At 41.5% G+C, this 17,316-nt stretch overlaps 1 protein-coding gene across 1 annotated transcript in view; it reads right to left on the reverse strand.

Annotated features, from left to right (window-relative positions):
• The window catches only part of MYO18B (myosin XVIIIB), an 815,563-nt gene that overhangs the window by 93,353 nt on the left and 704,894 nt on the right, over positions 1 to 17,316 (reverse strand). The window contains exon 40 of the mRNA XM_029619020.1: positions 15,909 to 16,094. Within this exon, the coding sequence (XP_029474880.1) occupies positions 15,909 to 16,094 (186 nt within the window). The remainder of the gene's footprint in view (positions 1 to 15,908; positions 16,095 to 17,316) is intronic.

Raw genomic sequence — 17,316 nt, forward strand, 5'->3', positions numbered from 1 at the left:
TAGGTTTAAATTCGAAGTCCTATAAAATATAAAGTACTCATGCTGTCATGGCCCAATATAAAATGCAATGATTGAAGGGGTGGTGGTAAAGCGATCAGGGTTGTTGAATTTAATTTGATCCTCAAAATCTCAAAGGGGAACCCAAGAGTCTGAAACTTTATTTGGGGTTGGGGAGGGAGCGCAAGGTTGAAGATTCACCTAGAATGGCTAATGCCCTTGCACCAGCTAAAATATCTCCCTAGCAGGGTCATTCATCAAATTGCGTTAGGGCCTTATCGCAGCCCAACACCGTAACGCATGCGATAAAAAAAACACACTGCGAGATGCATATGTAAATTTTAAAAATGTAGTCGTGGGAGGAGTTTGGGCAGAGTGAATGAAAATGAAGGGTGCTTAATGTTGTGTGCGATAACATAATGCACACTATCAAGAGATTTAACTCCGGAAATAACTACAGCTTTTTTTCTGGTGTATTTATTGTGGCTGAACTGGGATTTGCATATTTATCACAAATCTTGCTTTGGGCAGTGAGAGGGGAGGGGGGAGGAGAGAGAGAGAGAGAGCCTCTGGGAGGCACACATATTAGTCAACTTTTTAGAACACTGTAAGGGGGTGAGGTTTTGGTGGTGGGCTGGGTTTTGGGGGGCAGTTCTTCATGCACAGTCAGAGGTACGAACAGCACAGTATACATCAGTGAAGATTTGATGTGATTTGGAGTGATGAAAGGAATAAAAAATGAGATTTATTCAATGCACTCTCTACCTAGCTGCTATCAAGCTAGGACGAGAGTACAATGTACAAATCTCATCTTTGTGTACCTTTCATCACTTCAAATTACATAAAATATTCACTGATGTCTGTGTGCATGTAAAACTGCCCCCCACAAAACCTAGCCCACCAGCAAAACCTCACCCCGAGTTACTAGTTGCCCCTCTTACAGTGGTATAAATAGTTTACTTATATAAGACTCACACTGTCTCTCTCTCACATTAAGATCCACACACATGTGCATGCGTGTTATAAAATCGGCTACCTGCGTGCAAGATTTTACATCCACAGGGGGGGGGGGGGGATTTTAGTAGGTACTCATAGTGATGTGATAGGCCAGTTTCCCTGTTCCCTCCCAGTTCGCCCTTGTAAAGGAGCAGACTTCCTAAATCCTCTACCTAACCTGCCTCCCTTTTACCCTACCAGCCCCGACCCTTAAAACCCCGCAGACTACATTAGATTTCTTTGTTTTAATACTTGCCCGCGCTTTGTAGCAGCAGCAGGTTACACGGCTCTGTCGGATCCAGGCGCGTGCTTGTGCGGGACTGTGCCTTAATGGCGCTGTCCCGGCCCACCCCTTTTTCATCTTACCTACTTTATTTGCGTAGCGAGAGGTAACACGCGTGGCTGCGGGCTTCTTAAGATCCGCGCGGCGCGCACACATCCCAGTCATGCACATATCTCCCAGATTTCCCGCATGTGGGGCTTTTATAATTAGCCCTTACCTGAATTAGCTCTTTGACTATCAACTGGTGTAACTAGCACTGCAACAGCTGGCTGATCAGACTGAGGTTTTTGTGTTAAAGTTCATGGGTAATTTTCCGAGAGAGGCCAAGACTGGGGGCAGAATCAAAATAGCACCAGTAAGAACTAAAACCTACTTTTACCCCAGAATGTAATTAAAGTGGAGTAAAAATATTGGTTGTCAAATCCTGAGTTTCCATCTACCAGATAAGTGCCTCTTACAAAACAGTAATAGACATTTCCTCTGAAATTATTCTATAACTACCTACCTCTATTTTGTTATCCTGACTTTACATTAAGAAACTGCGCTGCTTCGTATTGCACAACATAATTACCACTGCAACAGCTGTTAAGAAAACTAATACCTTCTAATTAATATCAGACTACTGTAATTAGATATGAAAAATATTCAAATTGTTAGCACATTAGCTAATAGCATGCGGGGATTCATTGACTTATGCATTTTTGAACAAAATGTTTTTCTTCTCCACAGGATCTGATGTTTAAATTGCACCATATGTGCAGCAAGGGTAATATTTATCAAGGTAACATGTTTTGGTGGCTTTTTCAGACAAAACTTCATTGTAAACACACTGGTGTAGAAATCAGGTTATTGATTTCACAGTAAATGCCTCAATAGAAATGTGTGAGCAACAAATGTACGCTGTATCTACCATACATGCTTTCATAGATTGCTGCACACATACATTTTTCTAGGGGACAGCACAAGTTTATGGAAGACCAATGGCTTTGGAAGAAAGACAAACTCATGAATGTTTCACTTTCTCCTGTAAAGAAATACAACAACGGAGTACCAAGTCTCTCCTGATATTGGAAAATAAAGAGTTAGAATTGACTTTGCCATGGGAAGGTGTGACAGCTGTTTCCTGAAGTAGTAATTAGTGGTGTTTGATTTTTCTCACCCATCCCAGTCAAATAATTTCATATCTATAAAATGTTACCCAAATTATAAGGTTAGTAGGGATATTTAATTATAAAAGTTAATTACAAATTTACAGAAAACAAGTGAGTAATTAAGCCTGACCTTAGCAATTAATTCATTGTATTCCTATTGTAGGACATTGACAGATTCAAATAAAATCCGTTTAATTTTTTAGTATATTTTAAATTGGATTTAGCAGCCCCACTGCTTATACAACTTTAAATACATTTAATGACTCAAGATGCAGACAACAGTCCAGGACTAAGTTCAGTCTTTTGTACCTACCAAGTGCCACATGTACAGTACGATTATCTACCTTACAACTCTTATTACTGTAAGCAGCAGAATATATTGTCTAGCGCAAATAACATGAAAACAGTCTTGGTAAGAGATTTTATGTGCACACGAGATGCAAAGGGGCAGATTTTTTAAAGTTACGCGCACGGGGTACATTTGTGCGTACTACCCGGCACGCACAAATGTACACCCAATTTTATAACATGCGCGTGCTGCCACGTGCATGTTATAAAATACAGGATCGGCGCACGCAAGGGGGTGCACACTTGTGCACCTTGCGCGCACTGAGCCCTAGGGGAGCCCAGATGGCTTTCCCCGTTCCCTCCAAGGCCGCACCGAAATCGGCCTTGGAGGGAATGGGGAAATCAGAGCGGCCTCGGAAGGAACTTTTTTTGCCTCCCCCCCCCCCACCTTTCCCTCCCTTCCCCTATCTAACCCACCCCCCAGCCCTACCTAAATCCCTTCCCCTACTTTATTTCAGTGAGTTACGTCTGCCCTGGCCAGCTGCCAGTGCGCGAACCTCTGGCATGGCCGCTGTGCCGGAGGACTCAGGAACGCCCCCAGACCCACCGCCGGACTGCCCATTTTGAAAGCCCCGGGGCTTGCGTGTGCCACCGAGCCTGTGCAAAATAGGCTCAGCACGCGCAGGGGTAGGTTTTCGGGGGTTATGCGCGTATCTTAAGTGCGTAACCCTTTGAAAATCTACCCCAAAGAGTTCCTGGCAGACCTAGAGGAACTGAGACAGAGGTTTATAGGAGAGATCTTCAGGGATATAGTAGGGCAGTCCTCCTCCAGGTTGGCAGATCCTGTGCTGCTTTGGACATTCACCTGGAAGAAGAGTATCACCTTGGTGTGGCGGGAAGTGATTCAGTAGTTAGCATTATTCACTTGCACTGAAGATGTGTCCAGAAGTGAAGGATAAGGACTGCCATTGTGTTATTCACTTGCACTGAAGATGTGTCCAGAAGTGAAGGATAAGGACTGCCATTGTATATTTTGCAATTTAATCATTAGGACTGTAGATAGTTGAGTGGCTGGTGAGCATGAGCTTTGCTTCATAATTTGCCTGCTTTTTGCAAAGCTAGGAGATCTCATGTGTCATGTAGGATATTTTTGACATGGCTGGGGATGAATTGTGGTCATGGTCCATTTTGGTACCAAAGACAAAGGAAGGTGGACAGAGATTGTGGAAGCCAAATACAAGCTTTTAGGTAGGAAATTGAAATTCAGAACCCCTAGGTTGTATTACCAGAAATGTTCCCCATTCAATGTGCAGAACCCCAAAGGCAGACTGAGATCCAGTCTCAATGCATGGATAAGACAATGTTACAGAGAAGAGGGCTATAGATTTTTAGGAACTGGCAAACATTTTGGGGAAGGGGAGCCTATTCAGACAAGATGGGCTGCTGGCACTAATATCTAAAACTGAGAAAGCAGCTTTTAAACTAAATCTTGGGTAAAAGCTTAAGGTCACTCAGCACTGCATAGTTCATAGACAGAACTGCATCCTTCTAAGGATACCGGTCTAAAAAGGAAGTTAGAATATCCCAATAGAGAGATTGTAGTAAATGATGATGTAGCCTGTTTGGAATTAAACAGACAAATATAAGAACATAAAATTTGCCATACTGGGTCAGACCAAAGGTCCATTAAGCCCATTATCCAATAGTGGCTAATCCAAGGCACAAAGGGTGCCAAAAAGTAGATAGATTCCATGCTGCTTATCCCAGGGATAAATGATTTCCCAAAGTCCATCTTAATAATGGCTTATAGACTTTTCTTCCAGGTACTTGTCCAAATCTTTTTTATACCCAGTTACACTAACAGCTTTTATCACATCCTTTGGCGTTTCAGAGCTTAGTTATGCATAGAGTAAAAAAAAATATTTCTCCTCTATATTTTAAATGTACTATTTAGTGACTTTGTGTATCCCCTAATCTGTGTACTTTTTGAAAGAGTGAACAATCAATTTGCATTTACTTGTTCCACTCCACTCATTTTGTAGACCTCCCTTAGCCATATCTTCTCCAAGCTGAAGAACCCTAACCTCTGTAGACTTTCCTCATAGGGGAATTGTTCCATCCCCTTTATCATTTTGGTGACCCTTCTCTGTACCTTTTCTCATTCTGCTATATCCTTTTTGAGATGTGGTGACCAGAATAGCACATATACAATGATACAGACTCATGATATTCTCTGAAAGATTCCAAATTATCTGTATCAACTGCTAATGATCAGGTTATTAGCGCTCTCCTCCTCCATAGGGAAGGAGTAGCAATCTGTTAGTGTTCTCCTCCTTCAGGGGAGGACGGAGTAGCAACTGTTCTGCTTTTCTCTTGAAAGGAGGAGGAGTAGCAATCTGTCATGATCTGCTCCTCCAGAAGGGATGAGTTAGCTATCTGTAGTGCTGACCCCGCCAGGAGGGCAGAGTTAGTAATAGAGATGTGAATCGTGTCCTCGATCGTCTTAACGATCGATTTCGGCTGGGAGGGGGAGGGAATCGTATTGTTGCCGTTTGGGTGTGTAAAGTATCGTGAAAATCGTTAAAATCGTGAGCCGGCACACTAAAACCCTCTAAAACCCACCCCCGACCCTTTAAATTAAATCCCCCACCCTCCCGAACCCCCCCCCCCCCAATGCCTTAAATTACCTGGGGGTCCAGGGTTTTAGGGTGTTTTAGTGTGCCGGTTTTCCTGCCCTCCCCCTTCCCCCGATTTATGATTTTTTGACGATAAATCGGGGGAATTGGTATTGTATCGTGGCCCTAACGATTTTTGACGATTTAAAATATATCGGACGATATTTTAAATCATCAAAAAACGATTCACATCCCTAGTTAGTAATCTGTAGTGAACTACTGTTAGATGTTCCTGTAAGAAAGGAAGGTAGCAAGCTGTTATGGACCAACTCCCCAGGAAAGAGGAGTTGGCAATCTGTTCTATGATTTTCTTCTGAGGAGAGGAGCTAACAATAGGATATTGTACTTCACTACTGAGATAGCAATATATCATGCCTCCGCTATGGAGTAGCAATCTGTTATAGGCTGCTGGCAAGTCCCAAAGAAAGAGAAGGTAGTTGTCTATATAATACTTCCGTGAGCGGTGCTAGTGGTCTGTAGTGGTTGGCTCCCACAGAGTGATAGTAGTGTAAGGAATGACCACTAGGAGGAAATGGTGAATCCCTGGGCCGATGGCAGATGACAGCACCCCCAGGAGGAGATCCTGAGAGGAACCACCGGCTAGGCTAGAATATGAAGTAAACACAAATAGTTCTTTATTAAGCTGGAAGCTGGACCACCAGAGGTGGCAGTAGAGAGTCGAGGTGTCCGGTAGGGCTGAAGTCTTTCTGATACAGGAATGTAATCTCTGGGTCACTGAGCTGTAGAGACTAGGAGTGAGTAGACAGGGTAAATTGGATACAAGATGGTACACTCACAATATTAGATGTCTGCAATGTTCTCTATGCCACATAGAGTCTTCAGTATATTCAGGAACAGGAGCTATAGGTGAGCACTGGTTCCTCTACACAGTCTGTAATAAGAACTCACACTAGCTGTATAAGAAATGGCTTCTAGCATAGAAGAGAGTCTGTAAAGGATTCTTGGAACATGGGCCCTATCTGCAATCTTGCCAATCTAACTCTCGATCTTCGTACCTGCGATAATGTCTTGGACGGAAGGGAGTCTTCAGAGCTATAGGAATGTAGGCCCTCGTGGAGCGAGTACCTATTCCTATGTACAATGGAACTCACTGTGTTCACGTCTGCAATCGCTTCCAGGCAATGAGGAGTCTTCTGAGTATTCCGGCAATCTGAAATCAAGAATAGAGAGCGGAGCCCCCATGGAACAGGTACTCCTGATAAGTTTGAAAAGGCTGAGCAGTGGGGACAGATTCCCCAGGCGAACTCGGATCGTTGTTGCAAGTATCGTGGACTGCCGAAGCAAGTCCAGTTGGAGTTCCTTGCAAACTCATTAGAGGTTAGCAAACAAAGACCTTTTAAAGTGGAAATTGATGATGTCACTACAGGGACGCCCCCAAGGTTCGCACCCTTGTTGGTACAAGTCTGGAGCGCACGCCCTTACATCATCAGGAACATGGCGGATCCGTAGCGTCAAGCCAGCCCGGGGACACTGGGACCAAGAGGCAGAGAGAAGCCGCAGCTGCACTGTCCATCAGAGCCGAAGGGAGTCGCTCCCAAGGTAAAGAGGGTGGAGCGAGGGGCGAGAAGAGGCACAAACGCAACAGTTGTGAATAAAAATAAAAACATTTTAAATTGTCTATATATAAATGGCAGAAGTCTAATAAATAAGACAGGGGATTTGGAATGTATGACCTTGAATGAGGATATAGACAGAGGTCATATTCAGAAACATTTAACCAGATAACTCAGAAGTTATCTGGCTTAATTAATATTTGGGTATTTAGCCAGCTAAATTCTAGCTGGATAAAATTATCCGGCTAAAATCTGGCCAGATCTATCTATTTATTTATTTATTTGTTTGTTTTTATATACCAGTGTTCGATTTACATATCACATCGGTTTACATATAACTTGAAGGTGCAATAAGCAAAGCATTTCCTTTGTCAACGACGAGAACGACTAGATAACATTAATATGATAGAATAACAGTAACATGAGTAAAACAGTATTGATAAATGCAAAGAACAGAATTAATAATAGGAAAACAGTATAAATAATAATAGTAATAAAGTTAAACAACGTTTGGTATATGGTGGATCTATGAAAGTGACATGGGATTTGTGTAGAGTAGATCGTGACGGAGTGGAAAATGTGTATTGAGGGGAGCATGATGGATATTAAATGGGAGGATGAATATTCATAGGAGTGGTAGTGTAGCCTGATTGCAGGGTTAGGGCCTGGTTTGGGGGTCGTTTGTGTTTGTTGTTGGGAAAGCTTTGCGGAATAGCCATGTTTTAAGATTTTTCTTGAACGATTGGGTGGATGGATCTGTTTTTGGTTCAGTGGGGAGTTTGTTCCATAGGGTGGGGCCGGCAATTGAAAGTGTTCGTTCCCTTGTTGATATCCATTGAGTGGCTTTTGGGGGCGGTGTTTGTAGTAGGCTAGAATTTGATGAGCAAAGATTCAGTTAGATAAGTTAGGGACGTTCCGGGGGTGTAGCTGGGAGAAGCTGAGTCTAATCATTCCATAGTCCTGTCTTAAAGTTAACTGGATGGACTTATTTGGTTAACCTTTCAGATAGCTGGGTATACTCAGCAGCACGCCAATGCAACTGAATTATACAGGCTAACAGGGTCATTCATCAAAGATATTTGTCGCAGTGCGTGGAGCGAATGCATATTTTCCAAATTTATTCAAAGGAGTGGAGAGGGGTTTGGGTGGGATTAATGAATATGAGGGGCATTATCACACCGTGCGCTAGCATATCACATGCTTTTAATGCTGGAAATAACTACACCTTTTTTGCAGGTGCCGAAATGGCCATAATGCAATTTGTGCTAAAAATTGCAAATTCCGTTTCGTGTATTTTTGGGCAGGGGAGAGGGAGTGGAGGGGAGAGGGCGAGAGAGAGACAGCCTCTGGGGTGGCACAAATAGTAATCAACTATTTATGCTGCTATAGGAGGGCCAGCTAGTAACTCAAGGTGAGGTTTTGGTGGTGGTGTAGGGTTTTGGGGTCAGTTTTACATGCAAAGACATATGAACAACACAAAGATGAGATTTCTACAATGTTCTCTCGCCCTAGCTTTTGCCATAGAGCCAGAAGTGAATACAAACTTTTCTAAGTACATATGATGGAAGAAGCTTTGTGAAATAACTCTGAATTACTTTAACTGACTCATGGTCTTTCCTAGTTCAATTTTAATGATCTGAGCGTTTCTCTTATCTCATTCAGAGAGAGTCCAGGTTTAATCAGATCCGGGTCACCCTTAAAAGATTGTAAAAATACTGCGATGCTTCAAAACATTCGTGCTCATACTGGAAAATGGTAAAACCATTTAAACAAAATTAAAGTATTACCAAGTTGTGGTTCCTATTGGCAGTTATTAATATAATAAAACAGGTATTTAAGACCCCTGTCTGTGCTGGTATTACAGGTTAGTGGGTTGTAATCTCGGAGGGTACTCCTGGACACGTTCCTTCTTGGTACAAGAAAGGAAAAAATAAGAACAAGGTTCAGCAGATCGACTGATTAGAATTGCAGAGAATGAATTGCAGCCACCGTGGGATAATTTAGATGCAAGATTCAAGTAAATACAGTTTAAATGGTGCTTTACAAATATTTTAAGCAAGTACTGTACTTATATTGGAGATAGCATCCAGCAAGGTGCTATAAACCTGTCAAGACTAAATGATATGTGGAATTCTGTGCCTGCAGAATAATAGGTTTAGTTAAATGATTTGGGGAAAAAACAGAAAGTAATATAGTGGCTTCAGACAGTTTAGTCTCATTGCCTATGGAGTTATACGTGTCAAAAACAAATTAATGATTTAACTGAATCAGAGGCATACTGAGATCACTAGATCATGACACACCTCTAGCAGAGAGCCAGCCTCCCAACCAAATAGCTGAAACCACATCAAAATAGAGTAACAAATAACCAGAAGATCTGGGTCCTCTTGAGCCAATACACATATATTTGTGGCTTTTTAAAAGTCAAACCTCATTCTTTCCTGGGCAAAAATATACACCAGCTCAGGTTATTTCTAGAAAGATTTTCACAATTCAGAGCTGAACAATAAAGGCATGATCAATTTTAGTGCATGCTTTACATATGAACTAGTTTTGGGTTCAGTTTTCAATGGGATCTAGCTGGCTAGTTAGCTAAATCAAAGCTTTTCAAAATTGACTGTGCTAACTGGCTAAATTTAGTCTACCTAAATTTCACAAGATGACTTACTTTATCTGGCCAACATTTGGGTGGGCCTAGGATTAGGTCAGGGATTAGGTACAGCTGCCAAATTTGGAGGGCCAAATCTAGGAACTGCAATAACTGGCCTGAACATAGCTGGACAGTTCACTGATCTCCCTGTTCCATTTTCCTACCCCTCATCCCTTTTCAAGTTCCAGTGTTCAAAGAAGTTCGCACTAGCCCACATGGCTTCCACCCTCTCTCCCCTAAAATCATGATGTTGTAAAAAGTCCCCACTGGCCCGATCTGCTTCCTTTTACAAAGCCCCATGCCTCGATCACCTGCTCCTTGCCAGCCAAAATGTTGGGTTTGTTTTTTTTAAATTCCCCATGGCCTGATCTCATCTCCCTCCCTCCTTTCTGATTGTAAAAAGTAAATCCCTAAGGCTGATCTTTCTCTTCTTTCCTCCTGTCTACAAAAGGCTAAAGTGCTCATGGAAATGCAGATGCTCCCATAGCCAGATTTGTCTAGCACACAGCATGTCCTAGTGGAAACATAGGTGTTCCCTTAGCTGGGTCACCTGGCAGACTGGGATGATAGAATTAATTAGCACTCGGAGTTATCTGAAAGGCTACATTACAGTGAAAACTAAGTCCTGGCAGAAACATGGTCGCTTGGGTAAGCCCAGTCTTCCGGTCACACTTCTCATGTTGACCAGGACTGTGTGATGAGTTGGTGGCAAGGAGACATCTAGAAAGACCAAGGGGTCATAAGAGGCCAGATGAGTGGGTAACAGTTATACTGGTGTAGATGGCTGTTTTGATTATTGTGGAAATTGTGATTGCAAATAGGAAGGAAAGGTTGCTTTGTATAAACTAGAAAAGGTGGTTTTTCATGCTCATCTACCGAAGAGGGTGAAGTACGGTAGAAGAAGCTAACAAAAACTGTCTTGGATGAGGATTTACTCTACATGGCTGTATGATTGGATAGACTAGATGGTCTTTTTCTGACATTATCTGCTATGTGTTACTTTGTTACAGTCATCGGCAGCACTTGTCCTCAATGTCTGAAAAGCAACCGATTTGAACGTGGAAAACCACAAATAGGATATGGTTATACTGGGCTACAACCTATTCAGGAAGGACAGGGTAGGAAGAAAGTGAGGAGGAGTCACACCATATATATATATATATATATATATATATATATATATATATAAAAACATTAAAGGAACAAAACTGCAGGGCTTATGAGGCAAGGAGGAGGCATTGTGGATTAATCTGAAGATTGAACTTTTACATGTCAGTTGTTTCTTAAATTTTCCTATTCTAAATTCAATCCAAATAGCTTCTCTTTCACGCCCAATAGCCTCAGAAATTAAAATCCTTGGTGTTATGATTGAGTCGATGTCCATGAAAGCTCAAATAAAGTCTCTTTTAATGGCTACATTCTTTAAACTGAGAACAGTTAGGAAACTGGAGCCATTTCTATCTGAAATTGATTTTTGATCAGTAGTGCAGGCAATAGTACATATTTGCCTAAATCTCTGTAACTCCCTTATACCTTGGTCTTTTTTCATTATATTTAATCCATACATTGCAGGTCATACAAAATGCAGCTGCTCATCTGATCTCTGGTTGCTCATTTGATTTCTTTAATGCATCTCCAGTGATCGCTTTAGTCTTCAGCTCAAGTTCTTCTAGTAGTATTCATGGAAAAGGCTATGTACCTTATATAGATTTAAAGAACCTTTTTAGTGATGGGACCAATATTATGAAATGATCTTCTATTGGAATTATGACTAGAGGAGAGTTATATAACTTTTCAAAAGAAAATGAAGCTCACTATTTTTCTCAGGTTTTTCTAGCATATTGAAATTTAATACAGTGGTGTCTTATATTTTATATGTTATGTGTTTGCTTTAATATTGTTTCCTAATGTTAGTAGACCCTTGTGCTGTGGTGTGGTAGATGTAGCCTAGTAGGCAAACCTACTAGGCTCATGCAGACAGCTGGCAAACATGCCCTAGGCTGGGACAAAACTAGACTTTCAACTATTTCCCTGTTCCCTGCAGGTTGAGACTTTGGGTTCCAGGGGCAGGCAGGACAGACGAGAGTCCAACAGGGTGGTCAGGCTGAGAAAGTCTGGGGCCAGTCCAAGGTCAGGGCAGGCATCAGTCACACAGTTAACAGGTTCAGGCCAAGGGTCATGGCAGGCAGGAAGAAAGGCATGGTTGAAGTCTGTAGAAGAGGTTAGTGGCAGGTGGCAGGCAAGAGAGTAGTCCGAGTCCGTGGCAGGGGTCAATACCAGGCAGACAAGTAAAGGACTGGGATGGGACAAGGCTGGAAGGAAGGCAAGGACAGGAAGAGGAAGGGCAAACTGGATGAGGCAAAGCAGGACCAGGAACACTTCAGGAGAGCAATATACGCTACTAAAGCAGGAGGATCTGATGCTGAGACAAGAAAGGAAAGCCATGATGATGATATCACCCAGCAGCATTTTCCCGCCATGGGACCATTAAGTCTAAGGTTGTGCTGCGTGCATGTACACCTAAGGCCAACTGAGAGTGTAGGGGAGTGGCATGACAGCATTCCTGTCGCTGAAGAACTTGCGGCATCCAGGGATGAGTTGGCTGGTTGTGGAGCCATCTCACAACCAGCCCATCATTACATGTTTGTTACATTTCCACTTATAATCCAATGAGGGGAGAAATTAGGATCAGCAGAATAAATATATTGAAAAAAACAAACATTTTTTTCATGGAACACCTATTTTATTGGTGTAATGCACCAGACCTCCATTGCAGGCAGAAGAAATGGATAGATATTTAATGGAGGATATTAACAAAATTGCTATGAAAGGGGAGGTGCTATTGCTAGATGATTTTTATCTGCCAGATGTTGATTGGAACATCCCCTCTGCAGTGTCTTCTAGAAGTAGGGAGATCTTGGATTCTCTGCAGGGAGAACTGTTCTGTCAACTGGTAATGGAATCCACATGAAAGAGGAAATGACTGGACTTAAAAATGGGGAGACTGTTTCTGATGTTATAATGGATGGATATCTGGGATCCAATAATCACCAGATCGTATAGTTCAGTATTAAAATGCAGGCATGGAAGACTCAAAGGCAAGGCTCCTAGACTTCAGGAAAAATACTTTGTTAAAATGAGGAAGTACCTCAAGGAATCATTAGCTGGATGGAAAAATCTAGATCAATGGGCAAAAGTAAAAGAAGACATTGTAAGGGCAATAACTTTTTTGTTAGGAAAGTAAATAAAGATAAGATGAAAATGAAGTAGCTGAAAAGGTAAGAAAAAAATTAACTACACGAGATTGCAGAAAAAGAAGATTGACAATATGTGGAAAGGCTAAGAGAAGCTGGAAAAGTAGTCAGGAAAGCAAGGATGCAACTGGAATAAAAAATAGCAAATGTGGTAAAATTAGGGGGGACAAGACTTTTTTTTTAGTTGGTAATAGGAGGAAGTGCAATTTTGGCAGTGTGAAAGAGGAAAGGGAACAATATGTAGATGTTGATGGATTAAAAGATGAATTTCTTAACAGATATGTGTTTGGTATCCACCAAGGAAGAGCCAGGAGACACAAATAGGACACAAAGGGCCTTATTTTCTAAATGTATCGCACGCGGTAAGGGACGTTTCGCACGCGATACCGGGACTGACTCTGCGAAGCCGCCTCGGACGACGAAAAGGTAAGGCCCTTTTCGCGTCCACATTCGCTCCCAATAGCTACACCTCCTATGGTGGCGCTATTGGGTACAAAACCGGCAACGATCGCACCGCGACGGTGCGATCACCCCCGGCTAGCACAGCCCCCCCCCTGTTTCGGCCCCCCGCCCCTCACTTCCTAAAGTATCGCAGGCCTGCGATACTTTAGAAAATGAGGCCCAAATTGATTGAAATTTTGTACTTAAATTTCCCTGTAAATATCTTATAAAATAGCAGTGTTTCCTATGTTTTTTTTTCATTCCTCACAACTTGTTTCTTTCTTGAGAGACAAATTCTCCCAGTCAGCGGATACCCCCCCTCCCCTAACTGTGAATGCCTCAGAGTACCGTTCATGATCTGAATTAGTTAAATAATTATCCCCTGTGGCTAGTTCTCTCTATAGTTATTAAGATTGGGATATTATTCCCTTTTCTTTTTCCTACAGTTTTGTTAGGTTCCTCCTTATTGAGGACTTAGAATGAAATGAGACAGGAGAGTTATTATTTTTTCCTTTTATTTTTCTCTATTAATGATATTTTCATATGTATGCTTTACTGTCTCATTGTTTTCCCATTCAAGTTTAATCTTAATGTATATTTGAAAATGAATAAAAAAAAAACCCCCAAAACAAATAGGATTGAAAGTGTCAAACTTCAAACAATTTTGAGAAGACTGTTTTTGAGGAGCTAGCTAAACTAAAAATAGATAAAGCGATGGGGCTGGATGGGATATATCCAAGGGTTTTAAGGGAACAGAGAAGTTTTGGAAGCTCTGCTGGTTGAACTTTTCAATGCTCCTTTATAGTTGGGAGCAGTTCCAGAGGACAGGAGACAGGCAGATGTGGTTCCTCTTCAATAAAGTGGAAATAAAGAGAAATGCCTGGAAACTAAAGGTCAATTAGTCTGATCTCTATCAGAGGATAGTGCAGTTTCTGGAAACCAAGGACTTGTCAGACGAATTGGATAATTTCTTTGCTTGATAACCAGGGAGTTGGACCAAGGGAGACTGTACATGAGTGTAACTGGATTTCAGTAAGATCTTTGTCATGATTCCACATAGATGATCTATAAGTAACCTGAGCACCCTTGGGATGGATCCTAAAATGACTGACTGGGTTAGAAGCTGGTTGAGTGGAATGTGACCAAGGGTAATGATAAATGGAGTTCAGGCTAAGGAGAAGGCCATTACTAGTGGTATGCCACAAGGAATGGTCCTTAAACTGATTATTTTAAATGGTTTCATGCTATTGTGGAAGGACTATTGGGAAGTGTTTGTCTTTTTGTGGATGATACCAAAATCTGCAGAACGATAAGTCACCCACGAAGGAGTGAAAACCATGATGAGGGCAGAGCTTAAGGAATGGTCCAGAATCTGGCAGATAAGATTTAATGCTAAAAAATGCAATCATACATTTGGGCTGCAGAACAAGGAAAGAATACAGTATAGGGGATGAAATTCTAAGCATGACAAAACTACAGGATTTAGGAGTTTTAGTAAATTAGCTCAAAATTATACAAGGCTTTTAGGAAGAAAGTCAAGACCTAGTTGTTTCCTAATAGGGCAAGTTAAAATGATCCATGCAGGGAAAGACCCATATGGTTGATGGCGGGGTATGAGTAGGGAGTTGTCATTTCTTTTTAGAGAAGAGGTACATGGATTCTGGAGGGACATGAGGTGGGAGTTGTTAAATCCTTCCACTAGAGACTGGGAAAGAACAGCTTGGTGTAAAGGATGTTTTACTTTATATTTTTGTTTTTAATAATTTAATAATTTTTTGATATTGCTTTATAAAATATTGTACATCACTTTGGGCAGGTTTTGTATTCTGGTCGGGTGGTATATAAGAAATAAAAATGAAAATTAAATGATCTTAAGATGGTAATGGTAAAAACCAGAAAGATGCTTGGTTACATTGGGAAAGGAATGGTCAACAGAAAAAAGGGGGTGATATTGCACCTTTAAATCCCTGGTGAGATCTCATTTGGAATACTGTTTACAATTCTGGAGACCGCAATGTCAAAAGTATATAAACTGGATGGATTTGTTACAGAGAATGACAACTAAAATGGTCTTTGTTTTAAAGCATTTGGGGACAGACTTAAAGATCTAAACTTGTATACCCCTAGAGCAGTGGTCCCCAACCCTGTCCTGTGGTCCCAAGTGCATAACATGCAAATTTCCTCTCATGCATATTCATTGTGGATATCCTGAAAACCCGACTGGCTGGTGGGCCCCCAGGACAGGTTTGGGGACCAGTGCCCTAGAGGATAGTGGAGATATGTTTAAAATATTTAAATACATCCATGGTGTCAATGCCCCAGAGGCAGGCCTCTTTCAAAGGAGGGTAGCATCAAGAGTAATCTAAGGAAATATTTCTTTATAGAGAGGGTGGTGGATGCACAGAACAGCCTTCCAGTGGAGATAGTGAAGATAAGAACTGTATCTGAATTCAAGAATGTATGGGATAAGCATAAGAGATCTTCGAGGGAGTGGTAGAGAATGCAGAGCTAAGTAGTTGATATGCATGAGCAGACTAGATAGGACATATGGTTTTTTTCTGCTGTCATGATTCCAAGTTTCTGTGATTTCTTCCCTTACCAGTTCCACACGTCTGCGGCAAGCCTCCATTTCTCTCTCAAACAATTCGTGCATCTCCACCTTCATTTCTTCCATTCGCATTTGGTAATACTTGGCATTCTCCTTCTCCTGAGCCTCAGAATTGGCTGCTTTCTCCAGCTCTTCTCCCATCTTTATCACACTGTCTCTCAAACGCAAGATTAGCATCTGCAACAGAATAAGGAAATGACAAAAGGCCCTGTATTAAAGAAAGATTTAAACTGTTTTTCAAGAAATTATGGTTAAAACTTAGGTCCCATTCAATAAAGATTTATTTTTAGAGTTACAGAAAATGGAAAAGTCCTTTTTTTTCCACCAATGCATGCACTGGAAGTGTTTTGGCTTTGCCCTTAACTTTTCTGCTCAGGATAGTATTTAACAATACATCTTTTTCAAGAGAGTATTATTAATATTATATAGGAATCGCTCATGTTTCCCATGTTACCTTTGTCATCTTGGTAGTCAGCGGGACAAGAATAAGTTCATATTGGGCAAGAAACTCATAGGTCAGGATGAAGCTAACCAGGTCAAAAATATTTATCTGTTATGAATATATATATCACTATAAATGAAAAGGGTGACCAAAAAGGTAGATGGTCTTCATAAAATGACTTATGAAGAGAGATTGAAGAACCTAAATAAGTACACCCTGGAGGAGAGGAGGGGTAGGGGTGATATGATACAGACTTTCAGATACTTGAAAGGTTTTAATGATCCATGATCAACAACAAACCTTTTACGTTGGGGAAAAAAATCAGTAGAACTAGGGGGTCATGATTTGAAGCTCCAGGGAGGAAGACTCAGAACCAATGTCAGGAAGTATTTCTTCACGGAGAGGGTGGTGGATGCCTGGAATGCCCTTCTGGAGGAAGTGAAGACTAAAACTGTAAAGGATTTCAAAGGGGCATGGGATAAACACTGTGGATCCATAAAGGCTAGAGGATGGGAATGAAGAGAAGAGCCATGGGGGTGGATTACTGGCATGGAGGCTACTACCTGGTGATTTCTACCCTTACTCAATAAGCCTTTGCATGGTTAATGCAACTCCAACATTGCTCTCTGCTTCAATGGCAAGGGGAAATGTGGAAAAGAAGATTTGCATTCAGACAACAACCAACAAGGACTGAACTTCACAATCTGGGTAAACAAATAAGCGTAAGGATAGCTTGCTTATTACCGCGGTTACTACCCTAAACCAATTAAGCCTGATACATCACTTTGAATGCATATACAGCGTTGCTCTCTGCTTCAACAGCAGGGGGAAATGTGGAAAACAGGATTTACATTCAGACAACATCCAACAAGGCATTGTTCTGTGCAGTCTGGGTAAACAAGCATCGGGGTAACTTGCTTGATGTGGCGGTTACTACCCTTAAGCCTTATGCTCACC

Source organism: Rhinatrema bivittatum, chromosome 11 (genome assembly GCF_901001135.1).
Source record: "Rhinatrema bivittatum chromosome 11, aRhiBiv1.1, whole genome shotgun sequence".
Classification (NCBI taxonomy): Eukaryota; Metazoa; Chordata; class Amphibia; order Gymnophiona; family Rhinatrematidae; genus Rhinatrema; species Rhinatrema bivittatum.